A 24855-nucleotide genomic window follows, 5' to 3' on the forward strand; every position below is an offset into this window, starting at 1 on the left:
TGTTTATGTTTATTTAGAAATTACAATAATGATGCCGTATTATGAAAAAGAAAAGCAGACTGAGAAAGTAGAGTTGGTTTCTAGCTTTAAAACGCACAAGCACAACATATCCTAAGTCAATTATTAAAAGAAAATGATGTGACCTTTGGTGTTCTATTACATCAGCTGCAAATGGAAGAAACGTTTGATAGATTGCTCCAGACATCTGTGTGCATTCAGAATAAACCCCGTGCATGCATTCTGTGCCTTAACTGCTATAAATATTACCTGATATTTTTCAGAAAAAGCATCAATTTGCTGAATTTGAATTCTTAGAGTCTTCAGATTTCGTGCTTTTTCCGTTTTCTTGCTGTAGTTGAATTTCATATTGTTGAATTTCTTTCTGAGATCTTTAAAGGATTCTCTGAGCTGAAGAAAAAAATAAATAACTTCATTTAAAAACACGATTTTGACAGTAATAGATACACACAGACATACCTTTGCAGAGATAAATGCAGCGTAAGTCCGTGGTTAAGACTGAATTCTAAACCACTTATTGCATGGATTTCTGGTATTTTGTAATGTGTGGCAATCACCCATGTGTGTACTGTAGGTATATTATGTAAATCCTAAATCGTTAAATGTGATGCAATATTTGCAAGTTAATTACTGTGATAAAAATACTGAGATAAATCATATGGAAATATATAATGCAAATTGACACTCTTATGAAAACTGTCCTTTGGGACTGTATGATTGTTTTTGGTCAAATTACACACACACTGCTTGATAAAGGGGAGTGTGTGTAAAATTCATAAAGAGACATTTAAAAATGAAAATTGTACAGTACGTGTATGTGATTTCTCCATACACCTGCTGGTAGTATGGATGCAATGAAGTTTCCCTTGTGAAGTTGTTATATTTGCCAGAGGGTTCTGCTATGAAAGCGGCCTACAATTCTCCTTGAATGCCATCAGAACAATAGTTTGGACAGAGGTATTTTCTAATTGGTCAGCCTTACCATCACTCCAGTTGCTGGCAATACAATTTAAATGAAGCATTGCTTTAGCTGTTCTGAAACTTTGCCTGAGTGGTAATAGATATTTTAGTTTTCTGTGAGGCTGCCCACATGGGACTAAAAGCCAAGATATGACTACAGAGATGTTTTAGCCAATTGGAGCTCATCTATTTCCAGCAAGAAGTGTCTCTTGCCACGTCTATTTTGCTCCGAAACATAAATGCCATCCCTTTTTCTCCCCAAACAGAAAACTGTGACTTTCTCACCTACCCACCATATTGGCATACTCTCCCACATAACAGTTCTCTGTTAGGATCTCTTCACAGAGTCCTGCCATCCTCTGCTACATGGAAGAGACATTGGGGAAGTTAAGCATTGTTGGTAAGACAAATCCAGTTCAATAGAATAGAATAGAATAGAATAGAATAGAATAGAATAGAATAGAATAGAATAGAATAGAATAGAATAGAATAGAATAGTTTTTTGGCCAAGTGTGATTGGACACACAAGGAATTTGTCTTTGGTGCATAAGCTCTCAGTGTACAGAAGGAGAATAAAATAAATTCGTCAAGAATTTCACATCTGCTTTTTGCCATGACTCATTGTTTGGAAACACAAATTCTCTATTTGTACAAAACTTCATGTCTGCCATAGGAACAAGGAAGAACTAAGCACAATAAGCATCCAGTGATTACCAGAGATGGATCAAATCACTCCATAAGATTTACACCCCATCTGCAAACAGCCTATGGAATGTATCTTCACTAGATCATTCTCCTTCCGTCTTAAAGAGAGCCTTAAAATATAAACATGTCCCCGCACTCTGGCTTTTTTTTTTTTAAGCCATTCAATTTCAACTCTAGTTTCTGAACTGTAACAAGGGGTTAGTTGTCATTTAGTAACCTGTGCGATTAAGCTGCAGGCTGTCCAGCGTAATACCAATATGAGTTTCATACGAGGGTATTTGGAATGAAATTAATTGCTTTTTGAACATTGGCCGTTGCTGCTCTATATCGTCTCAAAAACAATGTATTACAGAGTTGTATTTCATTGGTTTAAAGCAAGGATTCTCATTTCTATTATTATGAAAAAGTAAAAAGTTGAGCATAGATCTTAATGAGTCAACTGCACCAAAGGAGTCGGAAATCAATGCCTTTTCCCCCTTTTTTTCTTTCTTTCCCCCACTATTCACTTCCCCTTTTCCTTCCCTAATTTTCCTATTTGCTTTTGTATCCTTTTTGTATGTTATATTATAAACCAAGAAAACTATAAAAGGAAAAAAATAAAGCAAGAGTTCTCAACCTTTTCTTTACCCTCTTTAAATATCTTTTGTGGCCACGGAACCAATAGTGAAATTCAATTTTTTTACTACCAGTTCTGTGGCTTGGTGGGCATGGCAGGGGAAGGATACTGCAAAAACTTCCATTCCCACCCCACTCCTGGGGGAAGGATATTGCAAAATCCCCATTCCCACCCCGCTCTGGGGCCAGCCAGAGATGGTATTTGCCGGTTCTCCGAACTACTCAAAATTTCAGCTACTGGTTCTCCAGAACCTGCTGAATTTCACCCCTGCACAGAACCCTAAGACTTAACTCAAAATTTAAATCACAACATTTCTTCAAGCCTTTGTGGACCCCCCTGTAATGTCATCAAGGCCCTCCAGGGGACTGCGGATCACAGGTTGAGAACCCCGAATTTAAAGGAAAAAACTAAATCCATGGTTTCCAGTTTTCTACAAGATATGCCAAAATAGAACGTCACTTTTTTTTTAGGATTTTAAAGGGACATCTTTAAATTATTATCACTGTTATGAGATTGATTTGCATCTATTAAGGCTTTCCTAAGCTGACATTTATTTTTGCTGCTGGCAGAACTGAGAAAGAGTCTGGGCTAGTGATGATTGGGGAGGTAAGTATTTATGCTACGTAAACAGCAAACAGCAGTGACATCATAACACTTTGTGAAAAGGTTACAGCTAATAGAGGGTATTAGCAAACAAAAATCAGAAACTAAGGGTGAATATGGATAGTGTGTGCACCAGATAAAAGGGTAGAGGAAGAAAGAACATGCTAACAAGAACAAAATAAAAAATAAAAACCCGACAACATTGCAGATGTGCCCTGAAGCAAGAGCCGAGAGGACAGGACTGAGGCATGCTTTTCACTCAATCCCCATTTTAGGCCAGAGAGAATTTTGGGAACCAGACAGCAATACAATAGCAGCTGTCAGATGCTCCAAATTCACCTCCCCATAACAGAGATGCAAACTCGTATATGTATGTTCTCTGCAGTCTTTCTATATCCTTGCTTAACATTGTCTGCCTGAGAGGGAAAAACGGGCTTGGATGTTACATTTCTGGATTTTGGTTTGGCACTCACTGGATGCAAAGGTTCTTCTGTTACATTCCCCATATATGGGGCTCTTCATATTCTAATAACTATTCTGCAACATTGGAATTACAAATTTATATCCAACTGGCAACCGTAAGTCTGTTCTGTCAACATTCAAATAATTTATTTTCTCATAGAAGATCATTGTTCAAATATTCTTGAGCGGTTTGCTATAGCATTATATTTTTATGTAATTTCTTCTTTCCTTTTCCTATATATCCTGTATCGTTTTACTATATATACTGTGCTCCCATCTGTGATCTTATAAATGTAAATCATATGAAATGGTAGGAAGTACTTAAATTGTACCAGATTTGATATTTCTGTCTTAGTTCTGTTGTAAATATTGCAGTTGTTATTATGAGTATAATAATCATAGTAAAAAAAAATAGAATTCCAGATTTATTAACTGCTTAATGGGTATATGAACAATTTAACTTTTGGAAGACAGCAACAATTGGGTTTCTCCATTAACTTTAGGGAATATAAGTAATAATTGTAGATAAAATTGACTGATTGCCTGAAAAAGCATTCTTAATAAATGCTTGATGTATGTTCTTTCTACTTTGTTCCAGAATAAAGATTCTTTACAGGGAGTACATATGTGAGACTTGTTTGAGCATTGCCATTCATTTTCAAGTGTAAAATGTATTTTACTTTAAAGTAAGGTTCTCGATTTATGTGAGAATATATAATAACCACAATCCATTTATCATCAGCTGAACTACTGTAGATGCAAATTTCTCTTATAGACACCAGAACCAGCCAGAAATTCATTTTCCATTTGGCAAATATTTTTTTCTATTTAAAATGTGAAATCATGATTCTTTGGTTGAGGACAGGAAATCCTTATATAGAACCACAAATCAGCAAAGGGGAAAAAATCCTTTTAACAGGTTGTCAGTGTACTTATTAAAGATTTTAAAGATTTTAAAAAGATTTCTTTTTTCTGTTTTGATAGAAAGTGCATAAAATAGAAATTTATTGTTTCAGAAAGGGATGTCTTACTTTTCTCCTTCTAAATGCAAAACAGTGACAAATATCAATCCACAGCATTGGACTTCTTACATTATGCCTTAATACTGATTAGACAAAATTGGTTTACATTAGGAGTACTATAGAACAAACTACTAAACAAATACATATGTTATGGTTGGATGATAGGTAGTTAGGTAGTTAGGTAGGTAAATAGATAGATAGATAGATAGATAGATAGATAGATAGATAGATAGATAGATAGATAGATAGATAGATGATAGATAGATAGATAGATAGATAGATAGATAGATAGATAGATAGATAGATCCGGCAACTCCCCCCTCCGGCCAAGCAGAACGCCACTCCCCAACCTAGCGGTATCCTGAAGGCGCAAAGCAATGTGAGCGCCTTTCTCCCCCTTGGCGCCTTCAGGATACCGCTATGTTGGTGAGCGGTGCTCTGCCTGGCCGGAGGGGGGGTTGTCCAGGGGGGTTATTTTGGGGGGTGGGCTTATATTTTTCCCACGTGAAAAATATGGCAAGGCTTTAGTTTCAGGACAGGTCATATTTTCGGGGAAACACGGCATCATTACACCAAAATTGGATTATTTTATTATCTTCCTTTTAAAAACATAGAATAAGTCAAATTCATTTCAGTCCAGTTTCATTCTTTTTAAAATGGAAAAATCCATTCAGTCCTTACTACTCATTGTCAACTCAGTTTAAAAACAGATTTAAGGGTTGTTTTGGATATGTGAACCATATTTAAAAGTTAGGTTGGTTGATGTGTTTTGGACAACAAATTAGTTTTAAAATCTAGTATAATCAATACACTCCAACATTTAAATGCTGGGCCACCTACAAATATGAATCTCTGCCCACTCACTCACAAGGAAGTAATAAATTACCTCATCTGCCACACAGTGTGTTACTCCGAAGAATAAGTTGACCTTGGAGGACCTAGTCAACCATTGCTTTCACTGGGCAAAAATGAAGGGGGAAATTGGTTTGTTTTATCTGAGTAGTACTTTGAAGATAATGTGTTTCATATTTTCCCCATTTAAAACATATTTTCCATTTGAAAACAGATGAAACTGAACTGAGCTAATCAGCAGATTTGCTCTGTGCTTCTAAAATAATCTGGGTCTTCAAAATAATCCAATCCAATTGAATACTATTACATAATTATCAAATAAATGTTGATGAACTGCCTTCAGCAAACTATCCAAACATAATTTTAAATGATATTAAGCTAACTTAAATGGACTTCTATTTAGTTTACGCTTAGCATAGGGCCCTCTAGCCTTTAAAAGCATTACATTACTATCATGCCAACATAATGTCACTGCTTTTCATGCTGTACTTGCTATTTATGCAATAGGAAAGCACTATCTAAATCTCATCAAATGTCAGTTTATTTTTAATTGTACACTTCACTGGAGCTAAACAGCAATCCATAAATAAATTTCTTTCTATAGTAATTACCCGAGAAGTTTGTTGGCTTTTCTGAACTGTACAGGATTAAATATCAAAGCTATGAAAAGTAAGTGTGATTACCAAAAATGCTTTCAAACTGTACATTGAGTGAAGTTACTAGTTGGAGACTCTTTTGGAGTCTGGGGGAACTTGTGCTAAGGTGACATTTGCTAATCAAAACAATACATTCCAAATGAGCCCAGCTCACAGAGCACTCCCAAGCAATCATGTTCATCAAGGAAAGTGGCATTAACAGGAAAGTGAATGATAAAAATCCTTGCTTTTTGTCTTACTGAGTACAAATCATCAGGCTAAGTACAAAAAAGCTGATCAACACGACGTAATCGCTAGCGTATCAACAAGGATGCCAGTTGAGGACACAATTAAGACAGTTTGAAGATACATAAATGCGTCTGCATAGATTTAAGATTGATTTTCTTTTCTCCTAAAAGTAAAGAGCTTTGCTCATCGTATGGTGATTCACAAGCACGTTTCAAAGACTGTATATAGAATATCCAGACAATCAGAAACAAATTCCATACATCAATGTGACTTTACATAGGTATTTCTTAGATAATAGCTCACCATGAATCACGAGAAACCATTTTAAAATCAAGAGAACATTTTGAAGTATTTTATGATACTCCATTGGATTTTTCTAATAGGAAAGAAAACAAGAGTGCCCAAACCACTTTTATGGGTTTCAGCCACCATATATTAATAATTTTAAAATCCTTCAATAATTCTTAAGATTAAGAATTCACCATATTAAGAAATGACAAGCCATTTAAATATGCTGGGGGAGCTATCTGTGCATTAAACTCTATTTGACAGGAAGTAATAGCTATATTTATGTTGCACAGAGGAGCTGAGGGATATCAGATGAGTTCCCATCAATCATCATTTTAATCCTATTGTCACTGACTCAAATAAGAACAAGACACCAGAATGTATTATTTCAAATTTATGGGTGGGGTGTGGATCGTGATTTTGAGTGCTTCTGAACATAGCTACTATGAAAGACATAAATTTCAGATTAAAGAAAATGTTTATTTTAGAATACCCTGACTGGTAGAGCACAAAACTGCACTAGCAACAGTCAATTTGCACAATAAGAATTCTAATTCCATTCCTTCCTCTGACATGCATTCCAGACCTCACACGGACTTCAGGTCACAGGAAGGGAAAAACTGCTCCTGCTTGTGATGAATTCAGTTTTTGAAAAGGCACATTTAGTTTGCACCGTTGTGCTTTATTAGACGCAGAGGACATTTTAAACACGAGTGAAGAAAAACAACTGTAGCAATCCAATCTACAGTCTATAGCTAATCTATTTTACATACTGAGATTGACTCAAGTGAAGCTGTGCGTTCTGCTTTTCAATCTCCAGTAATTCAGTCGCTAGCAAAGGCTTTAATTAGAGAGGCACCAATATCTCTACAACGGTTTGTGAATTAGTGTTTCCTTAAAAAAGCTTAAACAAAATGGAATGCAATGACATTAGTGAAGAGTAAAACAAGAAGACAAAGGACGCAACAGTTGCAGTTATTTAATGATTTCTTTTCACCACACCTCATGTATCTCGTCCCTTGTCATGCAGAAATGGAGGACATACGTTAGCTCTTCCTCATACTTTTCAGCTTTGGAGTCCCACTTAATGCTGTCAGACTCCATGGTATCCAGTTGTTGCTGTAAGTTCTTTACAGAAACATTAAAGGAATTCTGAAACGAAATATATAAATTATGCAGAAACAACAAGCCATTGTCTATAAACAGTGACAGTAATAATGAAAAATATTGTGTGGTGAAAAGTATTGTTTTTCAAGAGCATGGTACTCTAATTCTAAGTCTTAATATTTCCAAGATATGGAAATATAAATTTGAGTTCTATACCTGTCAACTTAGTATATGCAAGATATAAAGCTTGGGTTAAACCATAGAAAAAATCTACTTATTTCACAGAATGTGCTGTTTCTTGTAATGCAGATGAACAGAGCTGAATTAGTGGTTAAGGCGCATTCAGATAAATGACTCTGAAACTCTTTTCAATCAAGTAGATTTATTTTATCTATTCATCTTTTACAGGGTAAGAAACTACTTTTGGGGGACAATCTCCCCAAAATTGGAAGAACAATCAATGCAGAAGCAGCAATAATCAGAAGGAAAACATAAAATAAGCCAACAGCAGATCAATAAAATACAACATAAGCAGTCACCAGTCAAGCTCAAAAAGCAAATAAATCCAATTAATTATATAAAGTTGGGAAGAATGAGTTGCTTTGTGTCAGAATATCTCTGGTGAGAACAATGGCAAACACTATGTTCCTATTGTGAAAGAATCTACCTCCATTGTCAGAATGAAGATATTTGATCAAAAGTTTTAAGGAGTGGACGAGAATAGATGGGGCAAAGTAGGAAGTCCATGAGATATTTTGATACAATGTTTCTCAATCAGCACTGCCCATAGTACTACAGCGTTTCCCTTACCTTAATTTATTTCAACACCCTTAAGTAGTATACTAGGTAAGTTACTACTTTATTTCTATGAAGCTGAACTATCAATCCTTCCATGGATCTACAGAGGAATATCAGAACAACATCAAAGAATAATGATAATTTTTTCCTACTGCTTTCATTATTGTAGCAATAATTTTATTGTTCTTATAAGGAGGGAAAAAGGGGGGGGAGTAAAGGGTCTGTATTGATGTCAAAGGAGATAATGTGGAAAGGGAGAATGAAGGTGCACATATTGGCAAACGTTTGGGAAAGCAAAGTCATGGTGACTAGTGAGAAAGGAACAGCCCTAACAGGAAATGACATTCACTGGTCCATATTGGAGCCAGGCAGTAAGGTTTGCCTTTCCTGCAAGAGATGGTGGGAACCATCAATCGGGTCTAGCAATGACTGTAGTCAAGGCTGGTTTCAGACCAATCTCAATCTGGATTGTATACTGACAACCCATTGCAATTCAGACCAGGATTTCTGAAGTTGGCTTAGAATATCAGGAGAGACAAGCCCTTTAAGTTGTAGTGTGGAATTGCCCTAAAAGAGGTTGCAATTGATGGACTAAGCTAAAACTAATCAAAGATACTTCACATTACAAAAGAAAGCTTTGTCTTTAACCTTTACTCAAAACTATGTACACTCTGCTTAAGGAGGGGGGGGGGATACAAATCTACCCAGAACTAATAAAAGACTGATAGGTATCACCTCAATCTGTGAACCCCTTTATCAATACTAACTTCTTCTTCACTAAGCTGAGTTCTAATTAACAGTATTCACTATAGTCAGTTATCATTTGTGTCAATTAAAGTTACATACAGTTAAGTGATACATAAAGAAGACAATAATACTAGTAGTCACTCAATATACTCCCACAATGTGGGAAAAAATTGTGATGGCAAAAGGTTCAGTTGTACTTCTGGCACTGTTGTAAATTCATAGTCCACGACTGATGTAAGAAAGAAAGTAGCTTGTCCTGGATAATTGCTCCCTTTCCCCCATTTTGGATTTGCTCTGATATTTACTTACAGCATGTATTACTGTGGAGAGTATATCTCCTCCAAGTGAAAATGCTGATTTTCCCCATTCTAGACTTGCTCTAGTATTTACTTACAGGATGTTTTACGGTTGAGAGTATATCCATTCCAAGCGAAAGTGCCAGTTTATACAGGTGCCTGATATGTACATGCTTCTCCTGAGCATTAGTCAGATGGATCTTAGCATGGGAAGTGTCACTTGGCACATCTTTCATTTGTAGGATCTCCAGTCCTCCCGATCTTATGAGACCTTCAAGCTGGGAAAATTATAGATATATTTCATTAACGTCTAGCCTTGCATCTTTTAATTTTACTTTCACAGAACATTCAGGTTGTTCAAAACAATTTTGACTCTAAATCCAGAATTTGGCCACCCGAAGACTTTAGCATAGTTATTGCCTAACAACTGCTTCTTTTAAAATGGTATTTAGAGCCCAGTAAAAGGAAAAAACACCTGGATGAATGCAGTGGTGGGATTCAAATAATTTAACAACCAGTTCTCTGCTCTAATGACCAGGCAGGGCTCGGTGGTCATGTGACTGGGTAGGCATGGCCAACTCAATGTCACGTCAAAGGGCACGTCGCCTTAATGTTACAATGTAAAAAGGGTTAACTGGAGAGGCAGTTTCTGTAAGCAGGGCAATAAAGATTAGGCTAGAAACAACCCCAGAATGTTTCCTTCCTGCCTTCCTTATAAGATTAGCCCTGTAAAGTGGAAAAAAACAAAAATGAGATTTCTTCCAACAACCGGTTCTCCCAAATAGGTGCAAACTGGCGGAATCCCACTACTGGATGAATGGGACAGTGAAATCAAGGGGTTCATGAACATAAAGACAACCACACTTACCTCCTCTCTGACTTTGTGGAATTTGACTGTCTTGTTGAAAACTTCATCGTATTTTGCCATCATTTCCTTTATCTCCTTATGGAGATGAATGAGCTCACTTATTTTCTCAGATTTTTCCACGTCAGGAGCTCCTTTCAAGCCCAGCTGCTCTGATAATTTTAATGTGTATTCCACCTCAGCATTGAGTTGCTAATGAATTAGGTACAATAAAAATATTAAAACCTCAAAGGAAAGCACATTTACATTTAAGCCAAGCAAATCTCTGTTCATTTTGTTTGAACTGTTACTTTCCCCTTGTTCTGAAAAAAGTGAACGCACTAATTTCAGTCTGAATGTCTTCCTAAATTTTGCTGCACATCCTGCCAAATATGGTTTCAAATATATGTCTTTTCGTTCAGCGTGGCATGTTTGAATTACCTTAGGACAATGATGGCTAACCTTTTTCAGTCAGAGTGTCCAAAGCATGCACGCGTGTGCAAGTGTGCCCATGCCCAAACCTCCAAAATGCAATGCACGACACCCCCTGCATGTGCAGCAGAGACCCAAAGACCAGCTGACCGGCGCGAGGCACCTGTGCATGTGCTGAACTGGGGCAATGGCTCGTGTGCCAACAGAGAGGGCACTGTGTGCCACTTCTGGCACATGTGCCATAGGTCCACCATCACGGCCTTAGGGTTTATAAAGATGTAAAAGGCATATTTCTCACTATCTACAGAAACAAATAGAACACAGTTTTTCAACACTCTCAGCTGACGTTCTTACCTGAAACTGTGGCTTCATTTCATTAAACTTATTTTGTAATTCCATAAGTACCGAAAGATTACTTCCAAGATCAAGTGCCAGAGTAGATCTGAGTCCCTCTTGAAGAATGACTAAGCGTTGTGTTGTCTGTAATGCACCAGAAAACAATTTGTAAATGCATATTTCAGAATTTGTTTTTTTAAATAAGAAGAGACCAGTTTGAAGGGGAAAAAAAGGAATGTTAAGCTTGCATATTGTATAGTAAAAATGCTATAAAGTATGTTAGATTAATGCCTATTCATATATCCTTTATATTGTATTTTTGAGGACTAGAGTGGACCATAAGATATGAATTACTGTCAATAAATAATTCATATCTTCTTTAAACACAAGGTTTCAGCTAAATGCTACTAGCCAAATCCAAAATGGAACTGAAATTAGCATCAAGAGCTAAAGGAGAAAAAGATGCTGTTTTAATCTTTCTCAGCTCCTGAATCTACTTTTCATCTGACAATACTGTATTTCCCGACATTTTAAAAACCCTTTTATTGAACTATCTTACAAAAACTTAGGCTAGAATAAGATTTGTTAACTCAAGAGAACTCGTTTGCAAAGCTATCTTAAATACACCAACAAATAAAATGTAAGGAATCAAACTTTGTTGCAAAATTCCAGAGAAATTTAGAAATTATAGGAGAAATGATTGAGTATTAGATGCCACCAACAAGGCCTTTTATTTTTTGATATAAAGATATATGCAAGGCAGAGGTGGGTTGCTCCCAGTTCGGCCCAGTTCAGCCGAACCAATAGTGGAATTCAGGCCTGGGTAGCAGAACCGGCAGTGATACAGACCTGCCATGCTCCCAAACTGGTTCCCTCGCTGCTGCTGGGCTGCCGTCATTTTGAATTTAAGTGACTGTACGTGCACCGTTCACTGTAAATTGTTCTGCGCATGCGCATTGCACATGGGTTGCGAACCGGTAGTAAAACTGGCAGCAACCCACCCCTGATGCAAGGGTGTCTGAACTGTGCTATCAAAATGCATTCTGATGGACATAACAAAGAGCAGAGCTTTGATTATGTGGTTGACTCTTTGACCCCTTGTGATCACCTCTTGGCGTTTGGGACATTCTTTGTACTTTGATTATCACACTACATGTTTTCTTTGCATGTACACTCCAGGAAGGATTTCGTGCTGGCATTTCATGTTTCCGTAAAATTGCTAGAGGAAATTCTTCATTTTGAAAAATGCACTACTGTTAGCAAAAATGTCTAGACGGTTCAGCTATTATGCTTTCAAATCTCTTGAATATAGTGCAGAAGTACCAATTTCTTAAGACGTGGTGTTATGATCTGCCCAAAACAAAATTAAAACAAGTGGCAATTCCATTTTACCAAACAGAGTTAGGGATAAATATTATGTAGATTTCACTTACACTTTTAAATTGCTCATTAAACTTTCCACATTGTTGCTTGATCGATTGCACTTGATTCATGCTAAGTTTCCATTTTGCCCAAAGCTCAGTTAATTCTTCTTTTTCTTTGTTCAAAATATCAAGAGTATGTTCCGTTACTTGAACAACATTTTCCACATTCGTTATTAGATTGTTATTCACCTGTTCCAGACAGAATTTGTAAAAAAAATTTCTGACAGGGACAGAAAGCAAACTATTTTTGGCATCTTTATGATGGCATCAAGATTTCTCTCAGCCCCACCACATGCAATTCTATACATTTTCCTAGAAGTGCTTCACCAGAGGGATGGCGTCGCAGCGGAATTGCTCTGAAGGCAGCTGGACTGTGGTGTTCCTTTTAAGGTACTTGGACGCGGGGGGAGGGGGGACCATAAAGGGCAGGCCGCAGGAGCTGCCTTTCCTGCCGGTTCTGGAGACATAGCTTGGTTGGGCCATGCAGCTGAGTGGGCGTGGTCAATTTGATGTCACTCACAACAAGGTGCCGCCTCATCTTGCCACAAGTTATGCCAGGTTGGCCACGCCCGCTCAGTCATATGAACCCACCAAGCCACACCCAGAACCGGTAGTAAAAAAATTGAATCCCAGCACTGACTAAATGTACATAATATGCATCATGCATCTGATTCCCTTTTTCTCTTTACTGAAAAGGAATTACATCATTTTTAAAAACCACCATGCAGAAATAATGAGGCTTTAACACTTCCTCTCCGGTCCTTTGGTTCTTAAAATCAGCACATTATTTGGGAATAAAAGAAAAAAAGTCCAAACCTTCCATTGGTGTCCATCCAAATGTTAAACCGGATGCTTGAGAGAAGATTTGACTCATGGAACTATGTATATCATGATCGCACTCTAGATGGAGTTGGTATGTATTTCTATATATACCCTAAATGACTTGCTTAGCTTTTCCTTAGAAGGTATATCTAATTAAACTCACTGTGGCTTTTCCCAAACATACAGGATTAGTTCAGAAAGAATGTGGGGGAATAAACTTTGCTATCTATAAATCATCAGAAATTGCCTCACCATCTTTACTAAATTTAAAAAGTCTTGACCCATATCTTGAGTGGAAAGAATCTTCTTCAAAACCAAATGCCACTGGGCATCAGCTGATTGCAGCAAGGCCTCATGTTTAGCTTCAATGTCTTCTGCGGGCTCGCTTATATAGAATTCTTTCAGCTTCTGGGCATCATTTCCAACCTAAAGGGATAGACATGAATCAACCCGGCTATTCTCTTCTGAACATTTATGATGGACATTCTCTAGGCTATTGAAGTGCACCTACAGAATCCTTGAAGTTCTTCCCTGCAGTAAATAAGACTTCAAAAAAGCTAAGGCAAGAACTTAGTAATTTTTTTAAAAAAAATGTTTTTTTAAAATATATTGCAAATAAAATTAGAAAACCTGAAAGGATACCTTACTAAATTTATTCTGTTTCTTTAAGAGGTTTTAGATGGTCTCTTACTCTTGATAAATACGAGCACTTCACCGTTTGCTCTGGCACTGTAAAAGCAGGGAATGAAAACCTGCAATCGTCTGCTGTAGTTTTATCACTTTCAGCATCCTAACAATTGTCCGTACTGTCTGGTTGTAATAAGCACAGAAATCCAGCAACATCTAAAAAGTCACAAGTTCCTTTCCTGTAAGGAGGTATTAGCAAAGGCACACTTTCGGGACTTTTGCTAAGTGAGTAATGCGCTGGATGATGTTTCCAAATAATTATGAGATAATTATTTGGGACCATAGTTTGACACTGAATGCTCTTATATAGTGTTGCCCTTTCTGAGAAGGGAATTAGGAGGAAGTTATATGCTTGATCAGTGGCCTCCAAGCTTTCTGTCTCAGTAGACCAGTGGAAGGGACAGCAGTGGCAGTGGGGGAGAGACGGGATGGTTTTCCATGGATGCGCGCACTGCTTTCGCAAATGAAGCTTCATGCACACACTCACGCACCACTTCCATAGCCTGGTTCCAAATGCCAGCAGATCAGGGGTTGGGGACCCCTGTGCTACATCACTTGAGCAATTTCACCTTTATTTTAAATTGCCCTTTATCTTTAATTCAATATTTAATCTAATTCTATCTAATGAAGAGGAACTAAAATATGCTACAACATTCTTCCAACGTATATTTTTTATCCATGAATGGGCTTCCACAAGCTTTGTAGGAGACCACTTTCTCCCATGCCAGTGAGCACTGCAACGGCCACCACAAAAAATAATGATCAATTCACTGCTTCAGCCAGCAGATTGCAAGTCATTTCTTTATGTCAAAGTAACATGGAAGTATCTACAGTTTTCTCACTCAGTCTTTGCTATCAAATTTGATACATATCAATACCAAGCGGGGAAGGGTGCAACATTATTCTGAACATTATTCCATTATATTTAAAGATGTCAACAAATGTACGGTAGGTATCTTTCCAATCATATTTCCCCCCACACACACACACAAAATATGTTTAAGTACCTCATCTGAAGACTTTAAGAAGGCTACATATGGCTTCAGGATTTTGAGTTTTAAGGAAAGATTTCTGTTCAATGTTGCCAGTTCTTCATTTAAAAGCTTAGTTTTGTTTGAAAAAACTGCTATTTCAGTGGTTTCTAATTCTCCCATTTCCTTACAAATCCTTACAGCCAATTCTACTTCATTGGCCATCTCCTGCAATGTATAACAGAGAAAAATAAGTTCATTAACATTTTGAAAATTAAACAACTTCCTCATTTATTAGTTATCAAATACATATGAGTATTACATTATATTATTGAAGGTTTGTCGGTATATCCCGCTATGGTTTCCACACTGAAGCCAAAATTATCTTTTCCTCCCCTCAAAAGAATTCTCAGGCTTCAGCTGATGAATTCAACTCAATGATTCAGTTGTGGCAAGAGTTATGCAAAAATAATGCTTATCTTTAATAATTAACTGCTAATTTATGGATCATGGGGATTCAGAAAATGTGCAACTGCCTGCCATGGGTTCACACAAAGGAAGTGAGAGCAAAGCTGGTTGCACCAGAAAAAGTGAGGAGCAAAGTCTGGCATGATTTTTTTATCTTGCTCCAACTTTGCCATGCAAGATTGATCAATTAAAAAAAAAGAATAGAAATTGTGACCTTCTGATAAGCTATTTATTGAGCACTGGCCAACAGTTTGAAAAGCCCACAAAGCCCTTTTATGATCCTATAAAAAGGTTGGAAGATCTTTTAGTATCATTTGGGGGTACAGGACCAAGAGTGATAATTAGTATATGAAGGCTCTATGAAGGACTGTTTCCAGAAGTGTCCATGGAGACGAAGGCAGGAGTAAAAAAAAAAAAAAAGAAATCAAGACGATGGCCATGAGCATATAATTGAAGCCTTATTTCTCATCCATTTATTGCATGTGTAACATACCTAAAAATGGGGAGAACTTCAATCATGTGGCTATGGCCTTGACTCCCTCCATCTCCTTCTGCAAACATCCTTGACGCTTGCTGATTTTATGCAGAGAAAAAAATTCCATGCTGAATAGTAGGATTTTCTTTAGTTTTATATGTATACACATATAATATATAGCAAAATTTAGAGAAATGCATTAAAATGTTTTTTTTTAAAGCAAAGTGTGCTTATTATTATTTTATGGTGTAATAAGTTTAAAATCAACCTAAATAAAAGCGCAGTGGTAGTACTGAAATAACAGCTTTTGAAAAATTGTAAGAAAGTCCCACAGTATGAACATATGATTTCATCATTTAAAACAATGACATTAAAATAAATGCATCAGACCTGACCTTGGTTTGATTCGCCAGCTCTAAATATTTTTTCAGGACTTCTTCTGATTCAGGAGCAGATGATCCAGGATTTACTGCAGCCGAGAGTACTGGACCAATGTTTTGAATCTTTCTTGATGCCTTTATATTTAAACAGATATTAACAACAGCTGAAAACCACGTGGAAGTATTTCAACAGTAGGGAGTTGTAAAGTGAGACAGCTTTCAAGAACACAATTCCCTCAATATCTTTTAAAATAATATAGTCTTATGAGTGTGGTATCTTTTTCCTTAAGTTTTCCTAATTAGTATTCTGATTATAATATTTGCTATATTATTAGTTAAGAAGAAGCAATTTATACAATTATAAAGGTGAGTACCCTGTTTCCCCGAAAATAAGATCTCCTGGGATAATAAGCACAATTGGGGTTTTGAGCGCATGCGCTAAAATAAGCCCTCCCCCCAAAATAAGCCCTCCCTGAAAATATTGCAACACATCAGCAGCCATGAGGTGACCATGCTTGCCGCCTCCTGCACCTCAAAAATAATAAGACTTCCCCAAAAATAAAACCAAGTGCTTATTTCAGGGGTCATAAAAAAATAAGACCCTGTCTTATTTTTGGGGAAACACGGTAATATTCTAGAATGGCTCATTTTTTTGGAAAGCTGCCTTCTTTTTTTATATAAAATTCATTTAAAATTCTGTAGTATTATGATTTCAGATATGATATATACATACATACATACACATATACACACATACACATACATAAACACAAATTATATATATTATACACACACACACGCACACATGTTTTTGTAGATTTTCACAGGTACAGGTATGCAGGTCTTGGCGTATTCGGGTCTTTTCCCATGTAAGATTGAGAGTATCTTGGCGATGTTTTGACAAGGTCCCACTCGCCATCTTCAGGTTGGTGCCTTCTGCCTTGTGCTTGTGTGAGCAAAGCGTGATCGGAGCTGCCGTCTTTCTATAAATATATAGACCCATCCCATAGACGAAATGCAACCACCATCCAGAAGCCAAACCACGGCGGCATCACCAACTGCTTCACCACCCGCATACAAAGCAAACTGACACATGCCATGAACACTTGGCCAGACCGCAAACTCGGAGCCAAACCAAAGCCTGGGATGCTACATCACAGCCATCTGCTCAGGACATTACATCACAGAACTCAGGAGGTTACAATGCAAAGGCTCAGGATGTTACAATGCAGCCAAACTCTCAGGATGTTGCAGCACAGGACTCAGGATATCACTAAACTAGAGCTCAGGATGTCATCACACAGCCTATTACCCAGGAAAATACAACACAAAAGACTAATGGGCACACAGCTAGTACCTCAGCCACACAGGATGTTATGAAACAGCCGACTAATCTGCATACACCAACTCCATCAACTAATCAAGATGTAACAACACAGCCAACCAATCTGCTTACAGCAAAAAAGCCAGCACTCCACACACCCCCACCAATATTAATAGAAAGACAGCAGCTCCGATCAGGCTTTGCTTGCACAAGCACGAAGCCAAAGGCACCAGCCTGAAAATGGCAAGTGGGACCTCGTCGAAACACCACCAAGATACTCTCAATCTTACATGGGAAAAGACCCAAATACACCAAGACCTGCATATATATATGATACAAGACCTGCATATATATATATGATACATACATACATACATACATACATACATACATACATACATACATACATACGTGTGTGTTTGTGTGTGTATTTGTGTTAGAACCCCTGGTATGCCCAAATATGGGAGGAAGTTCACTACTCCCCCCTTCTGTCCTTCGGCTCATTACTGAAGACCATCCAGGCAGAAAACTATATTTTTATTTTTAATGTTGCCTTTGCTATGTTTGTGTTGTATTTGTGCTGATAAATAAATAAAGGGAGACTAGTATAGATCTATACTAGTCTCCCTTTATTTATTTATCAGCACAAATACAACACACACACACACATATATATATATATATATACACACACACATATGATACAACCACACAACCAATCATTCCACTTACTGAAACAAAGCCAGCACTCCACACACACACACCAAGATTTATAGAAAGACAGCAGCTCCGATCACACTTTAAGCCCAAAACCCAGCCTGAAGATGGCGAGTGAGACCTCGCTGAAACGTTGGCAAGACAATCTCAATCTTACATGGGAAAAGACCTGAATACAACAAGACCAGCATATATACATATACATATACATATACATATACATATACATATACAACAAGACCAGCATATATACATATACATATACATATACATATACATATACATATACATATACATATACATATACATATACATATACATATACATATACATATACATATACATATACACATACACATACACATACACATACATACATACATATACATACATGCATACATATATATATACACATGTACATACACACACATACATACGCATGCATACATACATACATACACACACACACACACACGTATGTATGTATGTATGTATGTATGTATGTATTTGTGTTACAACCCCTGGTATATATATACACACATGTACACACACATGTGTGTGTTACAACCCCTGGTATACCCAAATATGGGAGGAAGGTCAGTACTCCCCCTTTCTGTCCTTCGGCTCATTACAGAAGACCATCCAGGCAGAAAATCATATTTTTATTTTTAATGTTGCTTGACTTGCTCACACTCAACACACTCAGCACACACTCAGCACACACACACACATATGTTGTATTTGTGCTGATAAATAAATAAAGGGAGACTAGTATAGATCTATTTCAAATCCCAGTAAGGGTATGGCTAGCTGATGAGAGCTAAATAGCTTGAAATAGATCTATACTAGTCTCCCTTTATTTATTTATCAGCACAAATACAACATATATGTGTGTTTGTGTGTTTGTGTGCTGAGTGTGTTGAGTGTGAGCAAGTCAATTGCATATTCCTCTTCCAGTTGATAGAATGCAATTAACTGTAAACTGATTTGCAAAGCAGTCTCCAGATTACAAATTCCAGCTTGCATAGAGTAATGTGAGCAGGATTGTGGCAAAATTGCATTCAGTTGCATTTGTGGCATATTGGCAATTGGCAGGGAACGCTGAATGAGCTGACACTGAAACTGGTAATCTAATCTATAAATATGGATCAATTCACAACTATATTGTATTTTTTATTATTTTTATACATATTTCACATTTTTGAACTATCCATCCCCCTCAAAGAGGGGGATGTATGGAAGACTGAAGAACTAAGAAATGGAATAACAGGAAGTAAAGTAGTTATGATGTACATCTGTAGAGCTAAGGAAAATGAATAAGGATGTATCATATTAAAATGAAAATGTTTTGATCTTGTGGAGTGGTATTGACGAATGCATGCAGAAAAGAAATGTTACATAGAATGAAACAGATTCAAGTAAAGGTCAGAAAGTATTAATTTCTGTCATCTAGATTGTTGTGAATGCATATGAATGTATGAACATTAGTGATAGTTGGATAGTATGCTCTAGTGAATAGTGATAATTGAAAAATCCTTTATGAGTTATTTCGGGGAAAATACTATAATATTCCAAATTAATACAGTCAACAACAAAAAATCTACTAGATGACATGAATTGATAAGACAAGAGAGCAAAGAAAAGGTGAGTGGAACATTTAGGATAAATGAGAATGCTTCGGTTTGACAGGTATGTGCCTATCAGTACCCATTTTAAATGCATAGTCTAGATATGTAGATAAATCTGCTTGCACAAGTACATGGCAAATGAATTAATTTAAATCTGAAAGCATGATTGAACATTTATGATGAAAGATAAAGAGAATGTGAACTGAGTACAAAAGTAAGTGATCAGCATGAACAAAGTACAAGAAGGGTAGGTCATGTAGAATGAACGAGGATACAGTTGCAAAACAAACAATGTGAAGGTCAAGGGGAAATGGAAAAAAATCTAGAAAATCATGACCTGATGGAATTCACGAGTTACTGAAAATGAGTGACCGACGTAAAGAACCAAAGGCAAAGTAGGAACAGTATACGGATGTTGCATAAGGACAAAAGTGTAAGTAAGGGTAGAAATTTATTTTATTTATTTATTTATTTCTTAGCGCTTATAGACCGCCCCCTCTCCCGAAAGGGACTCGGGGCGGTGTACAGTCCGTATCAAAATACAACAAATTAAAATTATAATAAATAGATACATATATACGTATATGAGAGGAGGATAAAAAGATATGCAAAACTGTACAGCTAAGTAAATAAATCAGAATATACAAAATTTAAAATCCCAATATCATATAAAATTAAATTTAAAAGAGACAATCCCTCTAAAAACCAGTAAAAAATGTGTATGCCAGGAGGTAGACGTTATAAATTATGCCAGACCAGCCAGTCGGAACAGGTGTGTCTTCAATTTCTGTCGGAAGGAGCGGAGGTCAGTAGTGGTTCTAATGTCGGGGGGGAGGTCATTCCAGAGGGTTGGGCCCATCACAGAGAAGGCCCTACTCCTCAGTGTCGCCCGTTGGCATTGCCTAGTGGACGGCACCAGGAGAAACCCCTCCCTGTGAGAGCGAATTGGCCGCAGGGATGTGTGTGGGAGGATGCGATCCCTCAGGTAGCTAGGCCCTATGCCATGGAGCGCTTTAAAGATGGTAATCAGAACCTTGAAACGCACCCGAAAGACTACAGGCAGCCAGTGCAGCTCGCGCAGGAGAGGTGTTATGTGGGAGTACCTAGTACTCCCCATGACTACCAGCGCGGCTGCGTTCTGGACTAGCTGCAGTCTTCGGGCGCGTCCCAAGGGAAGCCCCATGTAGAGAGCGTTACAGTAGTCCAGGCGAGACGTCACCAGTGCATGAGTGACCGTGCGTAGGGCATCCCGGTCCAGAAGGGGGCGCAATTGGCGCACCAGGCGAACCTGGTGGAATGCCCCACTTGCCACGGCTGCCACATGATCATCCATTGACAGCCGGGCATCTAGGAGGACGCCCAAATTGCGCGCCCGTTCCACAGGGGGCAATTGTTCGCCCCCTATGGCCAGTGATGGAATCAGCTGGCTGAACCGAGGTGCCGGTAGCCACAGCCACTCGGTCTTGGAGGGGTTGAGTTTGAGTCTGTTGTCCCCCATCCAGACCCCGACGGCTTCCAAACACTGGGACATCACTTCGACAGCCTCGTTGGGGTGGCTTGGGGTTGAGATGTACAACTGAGTATCGTCAGCGTACAGATGGTACTCAACCCCAAAACCACGGATGATCTCACCCAGTGGCTTCACATATGCGTTGAACAAAAGGGGCGAGAGGACCGACCCCTGCGGCACCCCACAAGAGAGTGGCCTCGGGGTCGACCTCTGCCCCCCAGTCAACACACATTGCATTCGGCCAGAGAGGTAGGAGCAGAACCACCGCAGAACGGTGCCCCCTACTCCCATCCCCTCCAGCCGGCACAATAGGATACCATGGTCGATGGTATCAAAAGCCGCTGAGAGGTCTAATAGGACCAGGATAGAGGAACAACCTCTATCTCTGGCCCTCCAGAGATCATCAACCAACTCGACCAAGGCTGTCTCTGTGCTGTGCCCGGGTCGGAAGCCGGACTGGCGTGGGTCTAGATATACGGATTCATCAAGGCGACGTGGAAATTGCTGCGCCACCACATTCTCAACAACCTTCGCTAAAAAGGGGAGGTTGGAGACTGGACGATAATTAGCTAGCTCCGTTGGGTCAAGTGAAGGCCTCTTGAGTAGGGGCCTCACCACCGCCTCTTTCAAGGCAGTCGGTAAGGAACCCTCACTCAATGAGGCGTTCAGCAGGCCCAGAAGCCAGCCTCGCGTCACCTCCCAGGATGCCAGTACCAACCAGGAGGGACACGGGTCCATTGAACATGTGGTGGGTCGCAGCCGTCTACGCAACCCGTCTAAATCCTCGGGGGCAACAGAGTCAAACTCCTCCCAGAGTGGACTCACAAGGCTCATCCGGTCCACTGGGGGGGGGCCCATCCGCTCCGGATCTGAGTGACTTTGTCCTGCAGATATTCCCCAAACTCCTCTGCTCTTCCCTGCAAGGGTGCCCCCCGCGTCTCCTGCGACAGGAGAGAGCGGGTCACCCTAAACAGGGCGGCAGGGCGGTTATCCGCAGACGCAATGAGAGCGGCACAATGTCTACATTTGGCCGCTCTCAATGCCACAAGGTAGGTCCGTAAATAGGCTCTTACCTGTGTTCGGTCAGACTCGGAGCGTGAGGACCTCTACCTGCTCTCTAGACGTCTCCTATGGCGCTTCATCACCCTTAGCTCCTCGGTGTACCAGGGAGCCCGGGTGGGTCGCTGCCGTAGGAGAGGTCGCAAAGGCGCAACCCGGTCCAAGGCCCCCGCCGTCGCCCTATTCCAGGCGTCGACTAGGTCCTCCGACCGAGCGCGGGTCAGGGCTACAGGTAGTGGCCCAAGCTCCGTCTGGAACCTATCCGGTTCCATCAAGTGCTTGGGGCGGTACCAGCTTGAGCAAACTGGCTCCGCCTCCTCGCGGTGGAGGGTAGCGCCAGGGAAGTCCAGCCGGAGACATGAGTGATCTGACCATGACAGGGGAGTAATATCTAAATCCCCTATTCCCAGATCACTCGTCCACTGCTCAGATACAAAGACAAGGTCCAGTGTGTGGCCGCCTTCGTGTGTGGGGCCCTGAATTAATTGGGTCAGGCCCATGGCTGTCATGGAAGCCATGAACTCCCGAGCCACCTCAGACGCTGCTCCCGTCGACGGCAGGTTGAAATCCCCCATAACCAAAAGTTTGGGTATCTCAACCGCCGTCTCCGAGACCAGTTCGAGGAGCTCGGGCAGGGCCACTGACGTATAGCGAGGAGCCAAGTATACAATCAGCAGACCCCACTGCCTCCCTGGGCCCCATTTCATACCTAGCGACTCACACCCGGGTATCTGAGGAACAGTGAACTCCCTCGGCTCTAGACAGTCCCGTATAACTACCGCCACCCCACCACCCTTACCCAGGGCCCGAGGCTGATGGAATGCACGGAAACCCGGTAGGCACATTTCCACGAGGGGTAAGCCACCCTCGTGACCCAACCAGGTCTCCGTTATCCCTGCAAGGTCCAGCTCCCCCTCTGAGATCAACTCATTAATGAGGGGGGCCTTGTTGGTCACGGACCTTGCATTGCAGAGCATCAGCCTCAGGCCCTGGCTCTGTAGTTCCTGACCACCTAGGCTGCGGGGGTTGGTACAAACGACCGGGCGTAGCCAGCAGCCACGGTCTCCCAACCGACCTTGCGATCTTTTCTTGTCCTCGCATCCCCCCCTCCCCGCGACCGTTGTAATAAAACAACCCTCTGCTGGAATAACTTGTTCCCTCTCCCCCCTCACCCCGCTCACTTCCTTCCTGGACTCACCTGTTTGTCTGGCGCTGGCTTCCCTCCCGGCATGGTTGTCCCCCCCCCCTTCCCAGAACCCCCTAAAAACATGGAAATATGTAAATAAGTGCATTGGCATAGTCTAATTTGACCTATGTCTCTTTTTCTTAAACCAGGCCACTTTTTTTAAACTTAATAGTTCTTAATCCTTTTCTATTGCTTATTTCAAAAACGTGTGCTAACAAGTGCTAGCGAGTTCATTTGATCATCAAATTTTATTTTGTGAGATTAATTAAAGAAAACTTCAAGGCAAGGCAATTAATTTTCCCAAGGGGAGGCATGAGAAACTGGGATTGTTGTGGACGGCTGAACCAATGTTACCTGATTTGATGTCGTCAAACTCTGTCACCTCAACTCCTCAGGTTGTGCTCCAGCCAAAAGACGAGCAGTGCACAGGCACAAAAAGGAGTTTCTCTCCTTGCCCTCTCATGGCTGCCAATTGACCGAAGGAGCACATGGTGACTGTGCTGAACTGCACTTTACTCGGCTTCCTCTCCTGCACCCTGCGGCACATTTATTTACATTTGATTTCTAATTTCCGATTGACCTCACATGGGCCACACCGGGACAGCCAAAGGTCCAGATGTGGCTCCGGGGGGCATAAAATACCCAGATCTGCTTAGCTCCAGACTGAGTGGTCTTAGTGCTATCAATTAAGTAAACGCCTCCCTACTGTATGCTCTGGGAGCAATTTTTAAGACATTCTATTTGAGATCATTGGTCAAGAAAAGCAGAATACAATGTCTTTGTTCTCTGTTGGTAATGGCTTGCAGCCAATGGCAGAGCTCATTCTGATATGTTTAACTTAAAACTGTTTTTAATGGCTCTACTAATATCAGGTTCTTTGGTGCTTAAAGTATAATTGACAAATTTTATTTCTCTGACAAAAGCAGTATTTTGCCAGTCGTGAATAGAGATGATGAAGAGTAGCTTTCTTATCATACTACCAGGTATGGGGAAAAAATAAAACCATTGCATATTGAGGGAGGGGAAAGCTTTCCTCCTTTAACCCTGTCCAATTCTCTTCCCTCCCTTTTGAAGTACAGCTGCTCCTTTTGAGATTTGCCAATACTGAAAAGAAGAATCAGCCCTGAAGAGGTAAGGAAGGGTAAATTTGACTTGTCCAACCTCAGGAGATGAAATCATGGAAATTTATTCTTTTTTACTGGTAATTCAAGGCAGTGAATATTTCCAACCCACT

The 24855-nt window shown here is 39.8% G+C and overlaps 1 protein-coding gene across 4 annotated transcripts in view; it reads right to left on the bottom strand.

The window, feature by feature from the left end:
* The window catches only part of CCDC141 (coiled-coil domain containing 141), a 144514-nt gene that overhangs the window by 34140 nt on the left and 85519 nt on the right, over positions 1 to 24855 (bottom strand). For all 4 annotated transcript variants that reach the window (XR_014173901.1, XM_081936510.1, XM_081936509.1 and 1 more), the window contains 9 exons: positions 16213 to 16332; positions 14911 to 15102; positions 13469 to 13642; positions 12404 to 12583; positions 10989 to 11114; positions 10227 to 10415; positions 9457 to 9636; positions 7413 to 7562; positions 268 to 408 (listed from right to left, as the gene is read on the bottom strand). Coding sequence is in view for 3 of the 4 variants with exons in the window: in XM_081936510.1 (XP_081792636.1) it covers positions 268 to 408; positions 7413 to 7562; positions 9457 to 9636; positions 10227 to 10415; positions 10989 to 11114; positions 12404 to 12583; positions 13469 to 13642; positions 14911 to 15102; positions 16213 to 16332 (1452 nt within the window). In the remaining variant the exon portion in view is untranslated. The remainder of the gene's footprint in view (positions 1 to 267; positions 409 to 7412; positions 7563 to 9456; positions 9637 to 10226; positions 10416 to 10988; positions 11115 to 12403; positions 12584 to 13468; positions 13643 to 14910; positions 15103 to 16212; positions 16333 to 24855) is intronic.

The sequence above is a fragment of the Natrix helvetica genome, assembly GCF_964273705.1.
Source record: "Natrix helvetica genome assembly, chromosome: 1".
Taxonomy (NCBI): domain Eukaryota; kingdom Metazoa; phylum Chordata; class Lepidosauria; order Squamata; family Natricidae; genus Natrix; species Natrix helvetica.